Here is a 24,627-nt window from a genome sequence, read left to right as displayed (position 1 = left end):
TAAAAAAATATATAGACAGCGTAAGTAATATACAGATATAATAGTATAAAGGCCAATGAACTATTAGAGATCTTTTTTTTTTTAATATATACAAAAGTAGTAAAATTTTTATAACCTACGACACTGCTACGAATGTGCTACGATAAAAGGCTACGAAATTGCGTAGCAATCACTGATTTATATTACGTAGCAGCGTAGTTTAGTTTTATTCGTGAATTTTTGAAAAACATACTGACCATCATACATACCTATCAAACTACCCGTTCTTTTTTCAAATCGTACTGCGTTTATACGTTAGAAAATAACTCATGTTTTAAACATTTTCTTTATTATGGATTCAAGTCGTTTAACTTAAATCCATTTTTAATTAATGGTCAATTTTAATTTAATTTATCCAAGTGCAATTCGCGTTCCAGTGATTTAAATCTTATTAAATAAAAACTGAAACTGACACATTGAATGTTTTTTGATATAATTTGAGAATATTGAAAAGCAATTGCTGACGGTATCGTGCTTCGGACCCGTAAGAAAGGAAGCCATAATTTTCTAGACAGAAAGAATTATTGGCGATACTTCAACATGCAAAGGTTTTTAAGATTATACTTTTATTCTTTTAAAGTATAACATTTTATATTATACTTTATATTTGTGGTTTTGTTTTTCTTTAAAACCAAACAATCCACAGAATTCATTTACACCAACTTTCTTTTAAAAAGGCCAAGTTTTTTTATTGATGATTTAAAAAAAAGAAAAAAACTTCCCTTCGGCTCTTTCCCCTTCATTGGAAACTATCGGTTGGAAACTGGTTTCCTAACCAGATATATTTTACTTTTTTAGAAACCGGGTTTCCAATAAAGATACATAATTCTCTTTTGGAAACGGGTTTCGAATGAAGACAGATAAATCTTCTTTGGAAACATCAATCAAAACTATGTACTTACTAGAAATGGAGCATGCAAATAAACTTTTTTCATGAGAAGGTAGGTAAAACTCCTTAATAGCAAATAAATACCTTTCAAAAAAAATGGTAGTTTTAAATCTTCGATTACAAATAATAAAACTATATTTTAAAATCATTGTAGTGTATGTTTACGTAAGCATATAAATAAATAGATTTATTTATTTATTTATTCATTCATAGATATAGATATAATGTATGTTTAGAGCTAAGAAAGAGCGGGGGTTCCTGGCACAGGCATTGAAATGCTCAAAAGGAGGCTCCGTCAACTAGTTTATACACATCAAACTTGTAGATGATGAAATTAAAGATTTTTTATTTTTATTTAAAAAAAAATAATAATATAGCACGCTTATATTAGGAGTCTGAAACTTCAGAAACGTTCGTAGACGAAGCAATTGTCGGAGAACCGTTTCAGACTCACATATTAGAGTGACATTGTTCGGAACGCATCTATTTCTAAACGTCGAATGACATCAATTTTGGTTAATTACTTGATTTTAATACAGACAACATTTGAATATCTTAAACAAAGTCATACTAAAATGTCGGTAATTATCCATTAGAATATAATATATATATCATCATTGAGTGATGCAACTACTATCAATAATTCTACAAGGAAAACTAATTACTTAGTCATTTCAAATTAATTCAACAATCACAACCTATGTACTATGACGAAATCTTTCCTCAAAAATCGAAATTCGAATAGCTGCGCATGATTCAGGCGTCCATTTAACAGTCGTCACATGCACAGACATCATGTGCACATTATCACGACCTTGCACACGGAACTGACCTATGATAATGGTAATCTGGTGGTCACGGCTTTGGGTCGAAGGTGTGGATAACCCGAATCTTGGCCAGACGTGATTGTGAAGCTAAGGTGGGTGGACCATGGAAGGCCATGCTCCTTTGAAGGCCGATTATAAAAAACTCATATTTATAGTCACGTGATTACAAATTCCTTCCACTCACACGAAGCTCCATCAAACTCAAGGACACAGACGCGGCGACGAGTCGCTCGCGTTGCTATTTTGTCAGTGCGGTCTCTCGTTTTGTAGACTTCGGACGGCGAGGTTAAAATTGTAATTCGCGCGCTCAGCTAAAGGTGAGTTTTTATGTAAATAACCTATTATTATCGTATTCTTTTTACTGTAAGTTGTTATATTAGGATTTTTTGTGGTACTAAAGAAAAAATATAAAAATTTTGCTTTGATTTTAGTTAAAATATCGGTAGTGTTCCTATGAAAGCCGATGGTTCCTTATAAGGCCAATCAAAAATTTAACGGTTGGCCTTGCTAGGGAACACGGGCCTTACCAGGAACATTTACTAATAAAATTTGAATACTTAGTTTTTACTTATTATAATAATACGTAACGGGGAAGTTGAAGCAATGTTCAATTATTATAATCTTATTATTTATAAGGATTATTCGACTTTTTAACTTAGACTGAATAGATATTTCTTCAAAATTATTTTATTACAGTTATATCTTTAAATTTCCTTTATTTTACAGAGGTCATGTCTGTAAATGTCGCTATAAGAATAAGTCGATAATTGAACAGTTGTTTAAATTTTATACGCATTATTTCAGATTACAAGAATGTCAGGATCAAAACCTAGAAAAAGGGGTAGTACATGGGATGAAGATAGTTTAAGACGTGCCATGGAAGCGGTACAAAACAATGAACTAAATACAAATGCTGCTGCGTTAAAATTTAATATTCCAAGACGCACCCTTAGAAACCATTTACTAAGTGGTAACAGTACTAAAATTATTGGGAAGACAACTATTCTTACAAAAGAATTAGAAGAAGACTTATCGCAGCGAATCAAACGTTTTGCAAAACTGGGTATACCACTTACTCCTAAATTTATTCGGAAACAAGCCTTTTTATTTTGTGAGAGGTTCAAAATCAAGCATTCGTTCAATATGTCTACAAGAATGGCTGGACGCAAATGGCTTAAAATGTTTTTAATTCGAAACCCATCAATATCAAAAAGAAAACCCCAGCTAATGAATCCAGCTAGAGCCCAAAAAATGAATAAGCCCATTGTGAAACATCATTTTGAAGAAGTGAAAAAACTTTATGAAGAGTTAGACATTAATGCACATCCAGAACGCTTGTATAACATGGATGAAAAGGGGTGTCGCATTACGGTTCACAAACAAAATGTAGTTTTGGCAGAAAAAGGAAACACCAGAGTACATCTTGTTGCTCCGGAGCACGCTGAGAACGTTACTATAGCAATGTGTGTAAATGCTGTCGGTAATGCCATACCTCCAATGATTATTTTTAAAGGAATTAGGTACAGATCAGAATTAGGATCAAATTTGCCACATGGAACAAAGGTGAGCATGGCACCCAAAGGCAGCATGACCAGTAGCTTGTTCGTAGAGTTCATTCAACATTTTGCTCAACATAAAGCACCCGGTAAGTGTCTCCTTATCTTTGATGGTGCAAAGTGTCATTTAACATACGAGGCTCTGGAAGAAGCAGATAAAAATAATACAGTGCTGTATTGCTTACCTTCTAACACTACGCACGAACTCCAACCTCTGGACAAATCAGTTAATCGGTCTTTCGAACATCACTGGGATGAAGAAGTGTTGAACTACCTAAGCAATTCTCTAGAGAGGACTTTAAACAAAGTTGCATTTAATAAAATTTTCTCGCGAACATGGCCGAAATGTATAACGCAAACCAATATAACAAATGGATTCAAAGCCACTGGCTTATACCCTCTTGATCCTGATGTTATACCCGAAGATGCCTATGCTCCTTCAATTATATCTAAAAGACCTTTACCGGAAACATTACAAAACGAGATCGACCAACCGCTTCTACCTGTTCAAGTATCGTCTCCTGTGTCTGAATTGTCATCTCCGTCGCTGATAGACGAAAGCAGGCCAGCTCATGCTTACGTATATTCCATTTTTCCATCAACTTCCGAAGAGAAAACCGTATCAACATCGCCAAAATTTTCAGCTGCGACAGAAAATAGAAAAGTAATTCTTGTTCCTTACAGTCCTTCAACTGATGCTTCTGACATGGAATTAGATAATTCGGTCAATGATCAGTGCGGCCACATTCTGCGAACTTCAGTAGACCGGTTCAACGACGCAGATACGATTGATGAGGCTCTACCATCTCTCTATGATAATCCGGTTCCGAGTACGTCCGGGCTACAAGAAAATTATGATTATTCTAGTCCTGAATCTGATCTTGAGTTGAATCTTAGTGAATCATTTATTAAAAATAACTACATGAGTAAACTTCAAATCTCCGAATTATACACTTCTTCTTCGTCATCTCATGAAGATCCCGATCAGAAAGAACGAATCACTCCAAAAAAACAATTAATCAGGCCTAAAACAAAAGCTCAAAAAAAATGTCATGAGATAAGTCCCTCTGGATCTTCGGATGATGACGAGCCGTTAATTCACCTAATTCAGGAAAAATCGTTTCATACTTTTTTGCCTACTCCAAACTACGCTAAGATAAAATCTACTCGTCCACGACAAAAAGCTATTAATTATAAAGGACAAAGAATAGTTAAAGATTTATTTAAAACTGAAGTAAAAAAGGACGAGTTGAAGCAAACAATAAGTAAGAAAAAAGAAAAATCTACAAGTAAACGAGAACAAAAAAAGAAAAATACCAATGAAAATGATTCCATAAAATTACTGAAAAGAAAAGCACAACAACAAAACAGCAAAAGAGTGAAAAAAGAAAGCAAAAGATTGAAAACAGGAAGCAAAAGATTAATAGATAAGAGAAGTGCAGAAGGTGAAGAAAAGGAATGGTACTGCCACGCATGTGGTGAGTGTAGAATCGAAGTCATGAGGCAATGCAGCGAATGTCAAAAGTGGTATCACGAGGAGTGTGTTGGTCTCACTAAAAAAGATCTCGCATTTTTATGCTCAGATTGTGATTAAAATATCCAAAGTTTTTACCCTTTTTAGTTTATAAGTTTGTTTCCGAATTTTAGTTATTACTTTCTTATTTTTTCGTTTTTTAATTTTAGGTATTATTGAATTGAAATATTTTTGTCTACAAGACTGATTATGTGCCATTTATACTTTTTTAATAATTAGAGAACGTAGTCTTTACTGTCTATCAGGTATTACATTCAATATAAAAAAATATGTCATAGATGATAATTGTTAGTTTGGCCTTCTTAAGAACATTTTGGCCTTACAAAGAACGGACCCATAAGAAGGCCATTACGGGTTTAAAAAAATATTAATTATTTTATTGTAAAACGCATTGGAAACTTATTTGTTATCGATATAATACTCACGACTATAATTTTTATTTAATTTCCATTAATATATTCTTAGTTTTACGATGATGTTCAAGGAATGTTTGTTGAGTTTTTTAAAGAACATTATAATATGTAAGGCATTTAATTTTTCATTTAAATGAAAGAGCTTTATCTGTGGTTTTAGTAAAAGCGAATATTTTGATTATTTCAATTCTAGTTTTAAGTTAAACGACTGATTTATAATATTGGCCTTGTATGGAGCCTTGTTCCTTACAAGGCCGTTTAGAAAAGCTTTATAAAAGTTAAGTTTAAGAAATAGTGATTACATCTAGAATAAAAAAAAGTATTTTTTATGATACACATTAAAACAAAGTGTCAATTAATCATTACTTTCTTTTATTTATCCAGTAAATAAACTAATAAAATCTGTTTATTCGTTAGAGTGGCCTTACATGGTCCACCCACCTTATTTGGGTTGAGATACCGTTAACTTATTGCTGCTTAGGACTTTTTCTTTTCTATGTTTTCTAGCGGCTAGTATAGGTTTCGTGATCAGTATTGTATTGGCTGCAATCACCATAGTCCATTTAATTATCAAATTAAGCCATGCTGCAATAATGGAATGCTTGATTGCAATAATGGAAATTGTAATTATAAACAAGGTATTTAATAGGTTGTTGATAGCAATTTATTTAAATTTATTTATTGATTTATTTATGTATTTCATACATTATATCTTACACTAATTTTTTACACTATACTTATATATTTACACTATATTGAAATTAATTTAGTATTTAGTTTTAATTTTTAATTTTAACTTAATAGTACCTTATGTTGTAAATACTTTTATTCTTATATAGTTGTTTTTAAATAAATTTCATTTATTTAAATGTAATTTTTTTTCCCAAAAATGACATCTGAAAATGTAAGAAATAATAAAAAAAAATTAAAAAAGTGTCATGTGCTAGAAAAGATAATGATAGAGATACAAACATAGTATCACTTTTGATTAAATTCTCTTTGAAATAAAAATCAAACTAAATTAACATCAGTTCATCCGTTTGGCTTTATGTTGCCACGGACAGACATGCACAGACACGTTAAACTTATAACTCCCCCCCCTTCTTCTGACGTCGGGGGTTGAAAATGAAAGGTTTTGTTTCCTAATTTTTATATAGACAACATTATCGTCGTCAAGGCTACATGAACAATAGTAAATAAAAACTAGCGGTGCGTGACGCGCGAAATGAAATAAAAGCAAAATGCCAAATGAGACAATTTGCCGAAACTCCGTGCCGCAAACGGAAAAATTAATGTACCTACCTATGTGAAATTGGAGCATTCATTAGCTTGATAATGGTTATTACAATGATCAAATGAGGCTTGATTTCGAATTAACTTCTCATATATTTGTTTTCTTCCCTATATTCATTAATTACCTTCAAATCCACACTAATATTATAAGAGCGAAAGTCTGTCTGTCTGTTAGTGGGTGCACACATCATATTTCTAAACATAATATATGAATCCGCATTGTACTTGCGTGGTGGTAAAATGTGCATCACGCGGTTTTGACAAAACTCATTGATTAACTGCTGTTTGAGCGCGGCGTAAGTCTTAGGGACCTGAAAATGATTTATTGGCACTTGAGATACATCCATGCAGTAGGTATCTACCTACTGCATGCACTATTGCATATCACTGGTATAAAAAATTAATTGGTGATGGTGTAATTGTTGTTGAAATTGTTCGAATCCTACTAGTGTCACTTGAGTCTTAAAATAATACCTTCCTATTTGCCTTACTACTTCTAGTGAAGGAAAACTGCATACCTACAGCTGACTGTTAGTTCTCTAGTGTGTAAGTGACTTCTGCCGCTAATACTAGGGTAATAGTGGTAGTGATATAAAACATTAATTTTGAAGAAAAAAACGTGTTTTATTATCTCACTTACTACACCAAAACATCCTACATTTCCTATAAAACAAAAAGTACTTACTCGAAATTGGAGTGTCTGATGTTAACGCCCAACTCATCACTCGATGCTACAATCAGAGTAATGCACTGCTCGATTACCGATTGTCGGAATCGAGATCGGCGGCGGTAAGCACACGATGGCACAATCGATAAATTCAAGCATTCCTATTTTTTTACCGCTCGTAAAAATTCGCCGGAGGAAAAACAACCCGCATTGAAATTTCGGCTTTACTGAGGACACAAATTATACAGACTACAAAAGTAACTCTTTGCTCAAATATATATTTTGAAACAAACTAAGAATAGAGTATTTATTTATCATAATAGGTATTGATAATTTAATCTTAAAACTAATATAATATTGATCTTTGCAGGTAGTTGTAAAACAAACGATTGTAAGCGAATTTTTATCCCATTGATCAGATTTAATTTCTCCATGTATTAATATAATTATTTATTGATTCTCTTCGGTAATTAGTTATATCCAATTTAATTGTCATCAAGTTACCTTCCGTGACTCTTTTACTTATCTGAGCTTTTCCCGTATGCTTCCTCAACCGTTATCTATCGATTTCATACCACACGAAGTCGCTTCTCTAATCTCCATATTTTTCCCGCGCAAGTTAAGGCGGTACGTCACGTTATTACCAGTAAAGTTGTCTCTGATTTTACCGGCGAAACAAGATGGCCGCTGTGACACATGACATAAAACAATATTTATGGGCGGCAAGTTCGCGGAGACATGCAAGACCGTCACGAACCGCGGAAATATACTCGTAGCCTAAACCAACGATTCCTATTCACGGCAGATTTATATTTAGGGAATATTCTGTTAACTAATCCGCATCCTTCGATTTCAAAAGGCACGAAATGATAGGGTTATTTTTGGTAATGTATTCAGAGTACCTACTTTCTGTATTCGAATTCGATACACCAGAAATATAACCTCTCACTTTCTCGCATATTCCCTTGATACATTCGTGGCTGTAACGCCGTGAAATCCGTAGTCGGTGTATAAAAAACCTTAAGATTCAGCTGTAATTTTGCAACCGATCGCCCGACGTCAATTTGGGAATCCCATTATGTCTATGAAATGCCAAAGCTGTTTGTCTCTTCTTCTTCTTCAGTTGTAGTCTTCATTTCTAACGGTCGTGCCGGTTCTGGAAAGCCTTTGTTGAGGAATTGACGAGCCGTCTCCACGCCCTCCTGTCTTCAGCTTGTCGGACCGCTTCGTTGACTGATACCCCCGCCACCTCCCGCACAGAGTCAGACCAGCGAGTTGGTGGTTTGTCTCTTAGTACCCCGCGTAAAATAGTAAATTATGAAAAGTATCGATTAAGATGTTGTTCCTTTAAAATTAATGAAGAGATAAGAGAGGAGTCAGAAAATGAGGATTAATATCAAAGGAACATACCTAAACCATGACAACTCGGTAGCTAAATATTCTTGATTTTTTTATCATTTTGCTCTTTTACCATTTTACGCTTTTATAATTATGCGCTTAAACGGACTTTGCGACTAAAATTGGAAAGTTACAAAAGTAATTTTTTGTTCTTTTCAAGTTTATTCAACATCAACGACTAGGTACCTTTACCGGGCCAGATAAGTTTGCCAACCCTGTGCACCTGAGCAAACCGGCGCGGCGGCGGCGCGTCGTTAGCATCATAAGATAATTTAGCAAACCGTGGTTTAAATACATTATTATGTAATATTTGTTTTCTAATAAATAATTCTAAAACACACAAATAAATCAATCAATCTGCATGATAACCTATTCTCCCGGATGTCCAGACACACAAACACATTTGGCTACTAACTACCACATTAGCCGATTTGATACGATGTTTACTTACAATAATAACTTTTGCGTAGATATTGCGTTTAATTTATAGGATACTAGCTGGCCGACCCGGCTCCGCTCGGTTATACCATGTTAGGTACATTAGGTACATTAGGTACCTATACCTTCCTCAGGAATAGTATCTATTGGTGAAAATTGTACAAAAATAGGTACCCGGTTGAGTTTATATGCGTTCATATAGACAGACGCGATTTATTTTCAATACTAACTAGTTTAGCGGACTCTGGGCTGCGACGCTCCACGGCTGAAAAATAAAATCAAATCATTTATTCAGAAATTAGACCTTCACTGGTACTTTTTCACATCAAATTTTATATTAAATAGTAATTTTTCACAAGATACAAATTACTGGCATTTCGGAACGACCACTGCTGAGAAGAAATGCCGAAAGAAACACATTTTGGTTGTCTCTATCATCACATTATACCTATCACACGTCATTATTGTTTCTTTACATTTTTTTTAAGTATCCAGGACCACGCTAAGATAAGAGAGAGAGAGAGAGAGACCCGTGATTTCGTTCCAAGGAATATTATTACAAAGGATAATATTGGTATGGAGGTATGGATCACCGACATTCTAAAGTGAGTCATAGTTAGCAAAGAACCCGAAGCACTCACAGAAGCGAAGTGGCAAGAAGTATAAAATAAAGTATAAGTAGAGGCCAGTATAACCAATACTTTTATTAGTTAACTAGCTTTTGCCCGCGGCTTCGCCCGCGCGTATTTCATAGCAAAATCTCGGTAATTTTTTTATCGCGTACTCTGTAAGACTGGTAAACATATATCAATTTTCTGTTTCCCGCTGATTGCGGTTTGGGAGTTGCACAAGTTTGCGGAACGAGACGTGTCCCGCAAACTTGTCCAATCCCGCTTCCTGCTATGTAATGTAAAGTAGATATCCCGTACCGTTTCCTACATATTGTGCCACTTCCGCTTTCTGCAACGCGTGCCGTCCCATTTTCCATGACGTTTTACGTCCCGGTTTTTTATTAACCACAAAAGTAAATTAAACATTTTTTGTATTTATTATTACTGTTATTTACTACAAAAAGTAAATGTGCCAATTTTCAGCTTTTTATCTTGAAAATTGTATTAAGTCCCATACAATCTTTCACCCCCTTTTGAAGGGGTTGTGGGTTAATTTTCAGAAAAATCTGAAACACGTATTCATAACTTTGTTGTAATCAAACAAAATCCAAATTTTCAAGTAATTAACTTCAACAATGTAGAACTTTCATATTTACAGCTTTTCACCCCTTTCACCCCCTTCGGAGTAGAATTTCAAAAAATCTTCTCTTAGTGCTCACCTACACTCACCTACATGCCAAATTTCAGCCTCCCGCCCAGCAGTTTCGGGTATATGTTGTCTGTCAGTCATTCAGTAACGGAAGAGTTTTATACTGCGCCCATTATATCTATCAGACTTTAATCGATTAAAACAATTTGTTTATATTCTGTTTACACCTTTCTACAAAATTTTAAAGTAAATCGGCTCCGTGGATTGTTATTTTAATTTTCCTACAGGGGGGGTCCTGTCATATTCCGGGATGAAATGTCTAGAAGATTCCTGTCCTGGAAGACTTGGGATTCCGAGGAATGTTTTGATTCATAATTAGTTTTTCAATTATCCTACGGGAGCCTGACCATTTATCGGGATGAAATGTGTCTAATTTTTCTACAGGACCCTCCTCATTTTCCGGGATGAAATGTCTATAAGATGTTAACCCGGGATTCTGAGGTATTTTTGATTCATAATTAAGTTTTTCAATTATCCTACGGGAACCTGACCATTTACAGGGATATAAGGTACTTACATACCATATTTCAAGCAAATCGGTCCAGTACATTTCGAGTGATGAGCGTTCAGACAGACAGACAAAAATTTCCAAAACTGTATTTTCGTCATCTATATCAGTAACTAAGTAAATTCCATGAAGAATTTTAAAAAATATCCAATGTACAAATTTGACCTTTCTTCAATTTTATTATATGTATTGATTAATAGCTCTGCACAAACACTTGATTTCCGTCGGTTTGGGTAATCGCCTGTTATTCATTACTATGAAAAGTTTGACGTTAATGAGCAAAGTTTACCCAACAAACAAATAGCCGAACTTACTAAACTAAGATTTTGGAACTTTATCGAATAAACTTTTGATGTTTTCAATCTGAATCTGAAGCCAATCCATATTGGGGCCCGCGTGGGTCATGGCCTTATTTACACCCCTTGGTACCCACATTGTAATGGCTGATAACGACGATTGTTTTCATAAATCGGTTCAGCAGTGTATGCCCGAGTCTCTGCTCTCGTGGGATAGATAAGTGTACTCTTTAATGTACCGTTTGCAGAAAAAACTTAAAAATTGTAATTAAACATATGAATTTTGATGAATATGTTGCTATAAATCCACCTTTGCACTCATTTAGAGTGCAAAGGTGGATTTATAGCAACATATTTGTTACCAGTCAACATTAACCTGACAGCTGAAAATCTGATAGAAGCCATTCTACCACGGCAACATGCCGAACCGGTCGCCGTTTAAAAAAAAAATTACTGAATTGTTGATTTTAAGATAAGTATTTAAGTAGTATGTATTTTTTTACTGCCATCGATTGAGCTGGTTTTTATAAAAATATTTTCTTTCTTTTTTATTGAGTGTGTGAACACTGGTAGTGTAAGATTTTATTCAAGTTGACTAAAAACATCAGGCGTCGCTCAGCCAATTAACTGATTTCGCATTTAAGTTAGGTATATTATTAAAATTAGTTTAACCAAGCTTAAATATATCAATTCTCGCGCGGCCCGATTCTAATTATTCATAGGGTTAAAATAAATACAGCTCAACAACAATTTTTACATTGATTAAAGCAGATTTATGTAAGTACTTTTATTTGTAGTGTATAGCTTTGACGTCAAGCTAATAAAATGTAGGTACCTATGGATAAAAATGATTAATATTGGTACATATAATTTGTTTACACAGATAGGAGAGACCAGGTAGGTATATCAATTTTATCAACTTACTGACATTATCACCGTTTTGGAACAAAATAACACACGATACGGGTTTGTTACCAGCTTTATCATCATCATCCATCATCATGGGGTGTTGTATGTATGTCCAGTCCAATCCTTTATGTCATCAAACCACTTTCATCGAAGGCGGCCAGGAGGTCTTTTGCCCGGGATTTTGCCTTGAAAAAGAAGGTAAGTTGGTTTCTTTGGCCACATACAAAGGGGACCTCAGTTTCAATTTCTAAGACTGATTCTTGAAGGCCAGCTCTATCGATGGCGATAATTTGGTACCTAATTAATAATCTAATTGGTAACAATTCTTATATTGAAAAACGTAAAAAAATGGCTGATTCCTCCAATACTTTATGTCATACCTAGTTCTGGATTTTGTAGGCCATTTAGGCCGCGGCCTAGGAGCGACAGATTTTAGAGGAAGCTCACTTAATTTCAGAGGATAAAAATCAAACAAGTTCACTAGTTGTCTATGTTTTTTTATACTAATACGTTAAATTTTCATAGAAACTCATTTGTGTCGAAAATTATCAATCCTCTTCTCTACGCAATGGAGATAATAAACTAATATCATAGATGATTTTGCTATTAAAAGGTCCCGTAAAATTTGTAATTGTTGTTTATTTAATGCCCTTTAAATTTGGTACCTACACAGATAGAATAATCGGTCTATTTGTCCAATACAATCGAATTATTCACATAAAATTGTTATAGCGCGATTTTTACATTATATAAATCGAATAAGCCGAAAGTTGCGTTCGTCTTCATTATTCACTGGTTTATCATGTCGTAAACGTTTATTGCGACCCAGTTTACAACCTACAACCGGCACGCACTGGTCCTGTGGGTACAGCCAGCATGACAAACTGACTTACGTGAACCTCTATGAGGTGGCAATAGTGGCGAATTTGCTATGAATTTGATTAGGTTTATTTGCCGTCGACTGTACTTAGAAATTGCATTGGAGACTCCCGAGTTGTTAACCAATTTTGCTTCTATGTTGTTTGCTTCCCGTGATTAAAATTAAATTTCAACTCTATATGGTAATTTTACATCAAGTAAGTATAAAGTACCTATATTCAAAGCCAACACGACACTAAATAAGTATACCGTAATTTGTCGCTATAGCCGCCGAATCAGTCCATTGGAGTAAAAAGAAAAATCGTCAAAAAAAAAATTAGCTGTCACAATTTTCATAAACGCATACGTATTTCCGCATACGGTAACGGATACCATAATAGGTACCATTGTATTCCCATATCGTGGAAGACCAGCTCGTGTGCACAGATTTTGTCTTGTGATTGATAGAGATCAGCAGTGAAAAAGACAGATATAACACCTAAGAAATAGTCACCAGGGTGGTAACCCTCGATCCAATAATCAATTTACATGTATTTAATTATGCTTTTATTTCATAATAGATAGCTGCATAAAAGGAAATATATTTCGTTGTTTCATAATTATTTCTTAATCAATAGCACGTTATTTGAGGTTATGAATGACTAGCTTATGCCAGGGGCTTCGCATGACACGAATTTTCCACTACATTTCAAATAGGTACAATAATTCCTTTAGTTAATTCATTTAGAAATATAGGTATTTGTTTGAGTTGCTTTCGAGTACTGCGAGTGGAATGATAAAAATAAATCAAATCGGTGTGTTGAGTGCGTAATTGTATATTTTCTTTAGTAATAATATTCAAAGTTAGAAATCAATAACAACGAGATAAGATAATTAGTGTCAATGACCGCTCTTTGCTGGGTCCAGTGATTTGCGTCAGTTTCTTTTATTACAATAGGCACATTTGTATAGACCGAGATCCAGATGCGTGTTTCTTCGCTATATTTTTGTACGGATGTGGCCTTTATTCTCAAATGGATTATTTTCCCGTGATTACTACCCTATTGTAACTACGTTTCTCTGTAGAGTCGAATAACTTTTTGAACATCATTACTTAATCAAATCAAATTTATTTCTGAAAAATACATCCATATATGCATTAGTAAAAAGAATTTAATAAATAATGTTAGTTATTACAAATATTACAAAATGTGCTTATTTTTGGGTTTATATGGAGTTTGGGTTTAATGGTCTCTAGGTTTTAAAAAGTTACTAAGGAAGTTTCCTTTATTGTTGCATTTAGCTTTTCTTTTACCTGATTTAATGTTTGTGTAAAGATATGTAACAAAATCAGCTACTCAAATATAACTAAGCTTAACAAAGTACTTTGGTACTAGTTTATTTTTTACAGAATATATTTATAAGTACATACCTATTTACAGATAAGTACTTAGCTTATCTTCTATTGTACCTTATTAAAGTACAAATATCTTACCCAGATATTTCAAACACACGTTTCAGACACGTTTAGGTTGATATACTAAATTTTAATCAGTTTTAAAATTACATTAAATTTTATTTAAAACTAGCAGTTCGTCCCGGTTCTTCTCTCGGGCATAACCATTATAAATTATACATTTAAACCTTTCTTTTGAATCTATCTATCTTTTAAAAAAACGTATTAAAAACCGTTGTGAAGTTTTAAAGATCTAAGCATACGGACAGACACAGACAGCGGGAAGCGACTTTGTTTTATACTTGTAATGATGATCTGTAGATAAGCTCTTGGACTATATCTGATATTTTAAGTATAGGTACATAAAAAAACGACGTTATGATGTGATTATCAACTTTTGTAATGCCTATTATAAGTAATAGGTACATGTGAACGATAAAAATTTATTTACGCAAAATAACATGTGAGTAGTTAGGTATTTCAGTAAAGATAAAACTTCTAGGACTATACATAGATCTTCTGTTAGTCTTTTAATCTATGTTTAAAGGATTTAATAAGGGATAAATTATTGATTAAGGGGACTCCCTTATTTCTCATATAAACGCTTTCCGTTGTTTTCATCCTGGATAGCGCAAAGAAGTAATCCTTACATATATATAAAAAACAACGTCCTCTATCGCGCCTGTCTGACTGTTCGTCATAAACTCAAAAACTACTGCACGGATTTTCATGCGGTTTTTTAGATAGTGATTCCTGTGGAAGGTTTAGGGGCATAATCTGTTATGTTTTTATCCGAGCGAAGCCAGGACGGGCCACTAGTTATAATTTTAATAACTTTAGAGGTGCATCTCTTGCGAGTGAAATATTTAACTCACAGACTCCATCCGTGGACGACCCGACCGCTTTTTGCCATTCGGAAGAACCCGAATGACGAACTGAAGTTGTTCAACACATGATGGAATGATATAGCACTGGGCTGAGCATGAAAGAAAGAGAGAGAGGCTTTTGCCCAATATTTTGACATAAACGGCAATAAAATAATAAATCATGTGTGAAACTGGGAACAAGTGGTACTTAGTAGACACTAAGTACCACTTGTTCCCACATCATATCCTCTCAGGATGTCGATGGATGTGAAGATTTAGGCGTCTGTGGTCAAGCTACCCACTGACCGGACTTCGATTTTCGTGCAATCGAAGAAAAATCATTTCACCAAGTTTACAATAAGACCGATTTATTTTTAGAAATTTTGAAGTATAAATTCATCACTGAAAAAGTGCATTTCGATTCATCGATCGTATCGTAAAGGACGTTCTAACCTTCAGCTACGTATACAAGATTGCTGAAATTATTATAACAAAATATTAATATAACATATTTGAGGTTATGTGTGATACGGTGCACGAAAATATAAACAATTTGAATGAATAATAAATAGAACAGAGCGAAGTGCATACAAAAAAAAACATGCTGATAACATATGCGCACTCGCGTTATTTTTATTTGGAAGTTATCAACATGACTGCGAAAGGAAAGTCATTGTTTGTTATTTTTGTTTTAGTAAATTTTATTACATAACAACATAACAGTTGAATTAGTCGTAATAAGTCTAGAACATTTGCCATTAAACATCGATATAAAGATTTTTTTTTAAGCTTTGATTTTAGTACACTAAGTAGTCACTATGTCTGTTTGTCTGTAATCAATTATTTTAAGTCAAATTTCACCTGCTTCCGCTTGTCTTAAATCGTTGAAAGTTCCACGTCGTCGCTTCAGTTTCCATGACAATCCATTTATTATGATAAGTACCTAGCGCACCCACTTTATCTTCTCTCTCTCTCTTTCTCATTAATAGTCCTTCCTGACTTCGCCCGAGAGTTTAAAACCTTATACACTAAATCTCCCCCAGGTGTCACACTATCTATTGATGAAAATCGTAAGAAATTCCGTTCGTTAGTTTTTGAGTTTATCGCGTTCATACAAATAGATACGCGACAGGACTTCTTTTTATAATTTGTAAGGAAAAGGATGATAGGCAGCAGGCTAGGCAGATGAAGGAGAAAGCGATTTAGAGAGTCTCATTCCTTAAAATTAATCCAAATAAAAGCCGTAAGTATAGAATTGATATGCGTAATGTTTCTTGGTCATTCCAGCAACGTCTACTAGGCAGAATTTGATGAAATTTGCCTAGTAGACGTTATATACGAATACGAATATGTTTAGTAGAATATTAATGTTAAATAGCACAATTAGTACATTATTTAATTGGCGAATAAATAATATGAATATATTGCTTATTACTTTTTATAACGGGAGTGAAGCCCTTTGGGTGCAATATGTATGTAAGTACTTACTACTTAATACTAACCGTTTACAATAAACTTATTTAAAAATGTAATATATTATCCCACAAGTCTGGGATACTAGTTGAGCTACCTACTATTTTCTAACCAAGAGATTATCGACACATTAAAATTGCCAAACAAGGTTACGCTTCAATATTCTCAACTTTTCTAACAATAACCATATCTATCGACAGTTACAATCATAATTTGAATGTGCGGGACCTTATCAGTACGGATTGCGTTATCGGACATTGAACCCGCCTGAAGCAGTGACGCAATCTGTTGTCTTGTAGATTCTATGATGTCGAATTTATTCTGATTCTTGGTGCACAACAATTAGTTAAATAAGACTCATGATCATTTGTTCTGTCTTCGCCGCAAGCGATAAATGCATACTACTGTAACTAACCTAACATATCGTCAAGAGCTTCACGGCAATATCGAAAAAATATGTTTTGGAGGGGGTGGTGACCAGCAGCGCGGAACCTCGCACCCTCTGCACTAAATTTTTAATCAGTACTACAAAAACGCCCGTGAAAATAACACATATAGTGAAATTGCATTATTAAAATATTCTATAGTAAGAAGTCGAAAACAATCGCTAATCAAACGTTAGTTTGCTAGAATATTTTTGCTATCTAAAACTGTCAGGCGCTACAACTATAAAATGTGAAACGAAACAAGAACAACATTACTATGAAAATGTAGATGACTTTACATTTAAAAAGCCATCGAAGAATTGTTATCTCCAAGTTTATTGAATCAGTAAAAATATATATTGATACAACATGGTGATATCCTGATTGGGTTGCTAGGCTGCGATGTTTATCTATTAGGTACAAAGAAATGGATTTTTTTCGTGAAAATGAGTCGTGAATCATAAATCCGGTTTCTATGATCGCAAAATAGGTAAGACTAACTTATGTTAAGGTATTTTATAGTGTCGCTTTAAGTATGGTTCAATAAATGTATATTGTTTTAGAAAGGTTACCTTATTGCAAGGTTAAATGCACTTGTTTACAGCCATTTTAATACATTAGTGTAGGCAATTGACCTGTTACCTAGATTAATTGAGTGCTAGACTGTTATTTTGAGTCTATGAATGAAATAAAACTGCTGTAATAATACAAATGTATAGGTTACAGATAGACACTAAAATAGAACTTGGTACTAATGTAGAATTTTGAAGTTTTTATAATGAAACAGCTCTGTAGATTTAATTCACCTGAGCTTATTACTACAGGTGAACTAAATATTTAAAGTTCAAAAGACAGTGTGTTTAGTTCACTAAGATGAATTTTCTTGTTGAATGATTGAAATTGATACTGCTATTTATTCACATATCTATCTATTATATATGCACTTTTTTACAAGTGAAGACTAAAATCAGTATACTCGTATCTAATAATAGTTTTATGATCTAAGTTGTAGGCGTGTGAAAGTTATAAAATACATTTTTCATTCATATGTTTACAGAACAAGGTACCTACCTACTTGTCGGTGGAGTTATTTCCATTTTTTTCTATCTTTAGCCATCGTGGCTCTCTCGCTCTATGGGTTGTCTTGTCTATACGTAGCTCTCTCTTTTCGTTATAGGCTCTTCTTGGCTTTCTCTTCTTTTCGGTTCTGTATCTTTTTTCAACTACTTAGCAAGCAAACAGGATTAATAGATTTGCTAATGTAAGCATAAACAGATATAAAAACTTCACAGATAAAAACCTGTGAGGTACCTAAACTTTATAAAACCTCTATACCTACTTACTTTGACTATCGTACAGTACCTACGTAGAACAGTAATCAACTTACCTAGGTACCTGTTTTATTATTTTTCTAGTTATTAGACCCACGTGTAGACAACCCGTAATTTTCTTTATTATCTGTACCACAGATACCTACAATACTTTAAGTACCTGTACACACAAAGGCATAAAATATGCAAATGGTACTTATATTTATTTTGTGTTGGAAAGAGACAGATTTAGTGCAACTTGCAAGGGGTCTGGTGCATTACGGGGTGGTAATTAGATGCCTTGGTCTGATAGCATAGTTTTCCCTACGTGGGCTACCAGACGGCCGTATTTTACGCGTTTCCTTATAATTTTAGTTTTCCACGGTAGATCTATTTTGGAGGAGTAACGAAGTAAAATGCCTCTTGAGTCCAAATCTTCCCGGCACATGTATTTCGAAGTTAAGCATAAGCGGAAAGTGAAGAAAAAAGTTTCATTTCAGGTCATATTTATTTTCCTTTGATGATTATTGATTTTTAGACTTGAAGTTATAGTGACCTAAGTTATATTTTCTATGTACTGACTGCATTAAATTATGCATATTACCGAAAATTGTAATGAAGGCTATAATGTGAAGGCATTTTCTTACAGATTTTCGCGCACAAATTTAAGTCTCTGAAACGAATCGATCATACGGTTTTGTTTAAAATCTAAAGTTCATTAATCCGTTTATATTCTTACTTTACCAATTATTTTAAAATCTTTATATAGTTTCTTTTAGTTCACGTCGGGAATTTGAGACGTTATGTACCTACTTACCTTTCTTAAGTAGGCGAGGGACTTAGGTATATTAGGTATTTACCTATGTGTTTTCTTCTTCACTCTCAGTTGCCTTCGAGGGAAGGTTTGACCACGCCACGGAGCGCGCGGGCTCCGATCAGCAGGCGGCCTACGAGCGCTCTTCCTCATCAACGGCTGAAGAAGGAGGTGGGATGTTTATTACCTAAGTAATGCCTAACTATTATTTATAATGCTCAACCAATTTTCTTGAACTTTTGATCTTACTATAGTTACTGTACTTACTTAGTTAGGTAAGTATTTATGTTTATGTCTTCTGTAAATAAGTATAATTTGTTCTCAATAGTTATTTTGATACAAATGGTAAATACCTACCTAATTACTCGTAATTCTTTCAATGGTAGACCTACTTAACTAATAACGTATTTTTTCTTTTTGGTTGATTTGTGCACGGTAGCTTGAAACCTATATAAATATTTTAATAGTAGGTGATTTTAAATTAATGCCCATGAACTAAAAGGGTTCCGGCCGGTTATTTACAGTTTCTTGTCTGCGTTTCTAGTAGAACGAGTCCAAACCATTGAAACTTAGAAATTCTTGTTTACAGAAGTCCCTGGAAACACCTCCAGAAATGGATTCGCCGGTTGGTAGCGTTAGCAGCGACTTACGACGACAAAATGAGGAGCTGCGCGCGCGATTGGCCGGCGAGGCTGCCGACCACAAACGCAGGCTGGATGCTTACCGCCGCGCGCAGCAGGGGCAAGCTGCCTTGGTGTCTAGGCTTCAGGCTAAGGTAGGAAATTATTAAAGTATTTTTATTTATTTATCAATTTATGTACACAAGAAACTTAAAATATAAATTACATTATAAACATGAGTTACACAAAGGTGCTACTTATTTCAAATGAAATCTCTTTCAATAGACCCGTGAGAGGAGAAGTGGTACATAGATGCAGACTAGCGTGTGCATAAAATACAAAAAAGAAAAAGAAAATTTAAATTATTTATACATATAGGGGCATAACATATAAAAATATTTTATCCTAATTTTAACTATTGAATTTGAAAATATTTATGCAAATAAACCTACCAATAGATAAAATTATAACACTTCTTTTCGCTTAGCCGTAGTCGGGTAACTTAACCATGGCATGCCATAGGTAGGTATCAGAAGTTACTTTCAATGGCATAACTACAGCGGAGATAACTTTGCTTTAACTGTCAAGGTGACAGTAGAAAAACCCAATGTCAAGTCAATGTCAATTGTTTTTGTAAACAAAAACATACTTTGGTACCTACCTAACTTCTTAAATTTCTTTTCTCTATTTTTATTGTATAGTTCAGCTAAAAAGACTTATTAATGGTTCTTTATACATGCAACTAAAATTGTTCTTATTACACTGACACAATATACAAAACGATTTCAATAGTTCTTCACAAGCAAATCCAAACATGAGCCATAGCAATTCCAACTCTTTTAGGTGCTCCAATACAAGCAGAGATGTTCGGAGTTGGAGTCGCACATGTTGGAGACGACCCCCCGGAGTGATGTGTACCGTCCCACGCCTCCCAAGACAAGCATCGCCCTTCCGGCGTCGGCCGCTCTGCCCACCCCTTCCAGCATTGACTCTCGAAAAGATGAGAGGATCAATGACCTGGAAACTGCCCTCAGGCGGCTGGATGAGGAGAAACGCAGGTTTGTGAAAAATAATCATTGTCTGTCAATACTGCTTATCTTTTTTTTTTCTTATGATGTTCATACTAATGAACATACATAAATGTGGAAGTTTGTCTATTAGCTAACCATTACTGTAACCGATTTCAATAGCTGTAGGTTCCTACTTATTGAAATTGGCCTAAATTTGCTTATGTCAAACATAGGCTGTTTTGGCATCAACAATAGGTTTTACTGTTTTTAGATGTGAGAAACTTGTGGCTCAGAACAACTTGCTCCGTGACCAACTGGAGGAGTCCCATCAGCTTAATGAAGCTCTCACGGGTGACCTGCAGAAATTGACCAACGACTGGGAGGCTCTGCGGGATGAGATGACCATCAAGGAGGATGAGTGGAAGGATGAAGAACAGGTACTTGTGAATGTATATTTTAAACAGATTTTTTTCAGTTGTCAATATAGATAAACTTTCAGCACCAGATAGATTTGCATCATGGATAAGCAGATAAAATTATACTAAAACTATTTGATGTGAAAAAATGCCTGTGATGTTAATCCTTACATATTATAAAACAAAATCCTCTGTGGTGTCTGTTCTCAATAAATTCGAAAACTAAATTTTTTTCATGCTGTTTTACCAATAGATAGTGTGATTCCAGAATTATATGTATGATGTTTTTACCTGAGGTTTTACGAAGCCGGGACAGGCCACTAGTTTCTGAATAAATGTTTCTTGTTTTCATTAGTTTGACTCTATACAATGCCAAAACTATCTACATAGTTCTGCATTGTATTGCATTGTACATAGTTCTACATAGCTGCTGCTTGTTGAGCCAGGCCAGCTCCTTCAAGAAGCTGAATAATCAATGGCTTCGCTAAAGGTCCCAGGTTTCCCAGGACCCCATGTTAATGCTGTTGATGAATTTGCTTTTAAATTACTAAGGTTAAAGTTCAGGTCAAGTGAGGTAAGTACAACTGCTAAATATTTTTCAGGCCTTCAACGATTACTACTCAAGTGAGCACAACCGTCTGCTCAACTTATGGCGCGAGGTGGTCTCCGTGAAGCGTCAGTATGCCGAGCTGCAGTCGTCCACGGAGCGGGATTTGTACCGAGTGAGGAACGAGTTCGATTCTTCTGCCCGGGAGCTGCTGGGCATGCTCAGTGGTTACTCCATCAATGCTTTTGCTGCTCAGACTTTGAAGGTTAGTTATTTCGGAGTTAATAAGTATAGTATCAAGTCAATTATAGTTATCCCAGCCTAGTCCATATTAATGTTATAAAGATAAAAGATTAGTATTTTTGTTTGTAATGAAAAAACTCAAAAATTACTGAAATTTGGCACAGAGATGGACAAAACCTTCAGGAGTAACATAGGCTACTTATGGTTACTCGAGCGAAACTGGGTTGGGCCGCTAGTTGATTTATAAACTTGATTAAGGGTTGTTCTTTAAAAATTGTTTAAATTAAATGACTGTATTTTAAATAGGAAAATATTTTTGAAAACTTTTGTTGCACAGTTTTATGGAAATTGATTATTTACCCCTCCCATCAGAATGCCTAAGAAGCAAAACGTCCAACCAAGCGAAACGTCTAATGAGCAATCTGCCTAGCTAGCTAATCGCCCTTGTGGCAAAACATCTAACTATCAAGAGGTCTATATAACAAAATGCCTTTTTAGGTAATCAATAGTTTTTCATCATGTACACTTATGAACATAATTACTTGTAAAAGTCTTTTCATGTCGTTAAGGTACATTTTGCATTGATTCACTGATTTATTTTGCAGCCTGATTCGCAAGGCGCGGGTACGTCTGGAATGTCATCCTTCGGACAGGGCCAGTCATGTATCTGCCATTTGTCAGGCTTAGGCCAGGGGTCATCGGGTCAAGGGTCAACGAACGTTGGTCTTGAAGCATTGAGAGTGGACCTGAGAGATATGTCCTCTCAAAGAGATCAGGCTTTAGCTGAATTGAGGGAAAGAGACGCACGTATTCAACGTCTACTTGGCGAACTGCAGGGATTGGTGAGACTCTTATTTATGTTCTTTATTTCTCATTCATTCATTTTTATCGAGTGTGTTATGGTGTCAGATTTTCTTCAAGTCGCCTAAAGGACACCTGACATGACTTTTGCGACAACTGAATGCCAACTAGTGGCAAATATACACACTAGTGCATTAAACTTACTGTACTAAACACTGGAAGCAAGTGGTGATCGATGAAAGCTGCTATACATGAGTCAGATTGGTATACAAACTCATGTGGCTCGAGTAAAATACGAACCTAGGACCACTGGCTTTTCTATCCATAAGGAAGGGTTGTGCCCCACCAGTGGGCACGTTGTTTGAATAGCTATTGAAGATGATAAATACATACTAACAGGAGGAGCGTTGTGAAATAGCCGAGGCACAATGTTCTGATGCTGGTGTTATGCGGGCAGCTCTGGAGGATGTGGCTCGAGCTCTCATCCAAGACTCAGAGTCCGATATAATGCCCACGTCACACATACACCTCGCAGACAGGTGAGATAATTGATTTTCCTACCCAAAGAATATAATATACAAACACAAAAATATATATGGACAAATCACATATTACGTTTTCCCTTAATCTGTGAACAGAGCGCGGCAGAATCGCTTACTCCACTCGTCTGCGTCGGCCCCGCGTATCGTCACTCAACTTTTCTTATAAAAATGTACAAGATGTCTCTTCTTTGCTCTTGCTTCGTGGTTATAATTTGGAGACTGTGACAGGATAAAAGTTCAATATTTATACCACCATATTTTTATTATTTCTCTGTGTGTTACCTTAGGTCTCCAAAACGTAGCGTACCCCAGTCGGCCAACGCGACAGCCTTCGCCGAGAGCACCATATCGGCCGTGCAAGCCGCTCTACACAAGTACCAGATTCAAATACACGAGCTTCAGGTTAGTACGAACTGTTTATATATGTATCTATATTTCTTTTATGGTTTCAGTCAGTTATATTTAACTCTTTATAATAATTAGCTTCCGTTTATTTTCCAATACGCGTTTGTCTTGTACGATTTCTACGAAATCCCCTATCTAGATCATGTTATATCTGTTTATGATTTCTCTGACCATAGACAAAGAAAGATATAGAGTTCCCTTAAGATCGCTCTTCTATTAAGTTGGTAAATTTAATAATAAAAACTTTATTAATTAGGTGAAACTTCAAAATACACGCGAACAACTCCAAACTAGTCGCAAGCACTGCGAAGTTGCTGACAACACTATAGGATCTCTTGAAAGTAAGCTCCAGGATCTACAAGCGAAGTTGGACCAGGCGAATGCTGATATTAACCAACTTACGTCAGACAAAGAGAGTATGCAGAAGACTTTGGAGGCTCTAAGAGGGGATAAGAGTGGGTTGGAGAGGAACAGGGTGGAGATCAACGCTATGGTAAGTTGGAAAAGTATGTGGGGAGCTCGACCTGGGGGCTTATCATCATGGTTCTCTATTTTTATGCATACAATTTTATGTCATAATTTAACATGGCATACTTTTGCTATTAATTTGGCATAAGATTTTATACCTACCATAACCATAACAATTTATAAGCATAACCTATTAAACCGCACCCTAACCTATAGCTTTATGCAAATCAACATTATGGTAAAATACATTAGCCTAAACTATAATTATGCTTATTGAAAAGTTATG

At 35.0% G+C, this 24,627-nt stretch overlaps 2 protein-coding genes across 5 annotated transcripts in view; both read left to right on the top strand.

The window, feature by feature from the left end:
* The window catches only part of Root (Rootletin), a 52,464-nt gene that overhangs the window by 5,388 nt on the left and 22,449 nt on the right, over positions 1-24,627 (top strand). For 2 of the 4 annotated variants that reach the window (XM_053750090.2, XM_053750089.2), the window contains exons 2-10: positions 19,362-19,460; positions 19,879-20,064; positions 20,753-20,967; positions 21,191-21,356; positions 21,938-22,147; positions 22,731-22,967; positions 23,326-23,465; positions 23,756-23,870; positions 24,130-24,366. In XM_053750090.2, coding sequence (XP_053606065.1) covers positions 19,362-19,460; positions 19,879-20,064; positions 20,753-20,967; positions 21,191-21,356; positions 21,938-22,147; positions 22,731-22,967; positions 23,326-23,465; positions 23,756-23,870; positions 24,130-24,366 — 1,605 coding nt within the window. Of the gene's footprint in view, positions 1-17,274; positions 17,656-18,819; positions 18,976-19,361; positions 19,461-19,878; positions 20,065-20,752; positions 20,968-21,190; positions 21,357-21,937; positions 22,148-22,730; positions 22,968-23,325; positions 23,466-23,755; positions 23,871-24,129; positions 24,367-24,627 lie in introns of those variants that run through there. The other 2 variants (XM_053750092.1, XM_053750091.1) reach the window with 2 other exon arrangements.
* LOC128672742 (uncharacterized) lies at positions 1,176-5,617 on the top strand. Its single transcript, XM_053750094.2, has 2 exons — positions 1,176-2,072; positions 2,560-5,617. Exon 2 carries the CDS (start codon positions 2,569-2,571, stop codon positions 4,903-4,905), a length of 2,337 nt encoding a protein of 778 aa, XP_053606069.1. The 5' UTR covers positions 1,176-2,072; positions 2,560-2,568; the 3' UTR covers positions 4,906-5,617.

This window comes from Plodia interpunctella, chromosome 9 (assembly GCF_027563975.2).
Source record: "Plodia interpunctella isolate USDA-ARS_2022_Savannah chromosome 9, ilPloInte3.2, whole genome shotgun sequence".
NCBI classification, from domain to species: domain Eukaryota; kingdom Metazoa; phylum Arthropoda; class Insecta; order Lepidoptera; family Pyralidae; genus Plodia; species Plodia interpunctella.
Note: the sequence above shows the minus strand (reverse complement) of the source record. Positions and strands in the feature narration are given on the sequence as shown.

Bases quoted from the DNA above. Each gene is read 5' to 3' on its own strand.
- LOC128672742 (XM_053750094.2), top strand. From the start codon at position 2,569: ATGTCAGGATCAAAACCTAGAAAAAGGGGTAGTACATGGGATGAAGAT.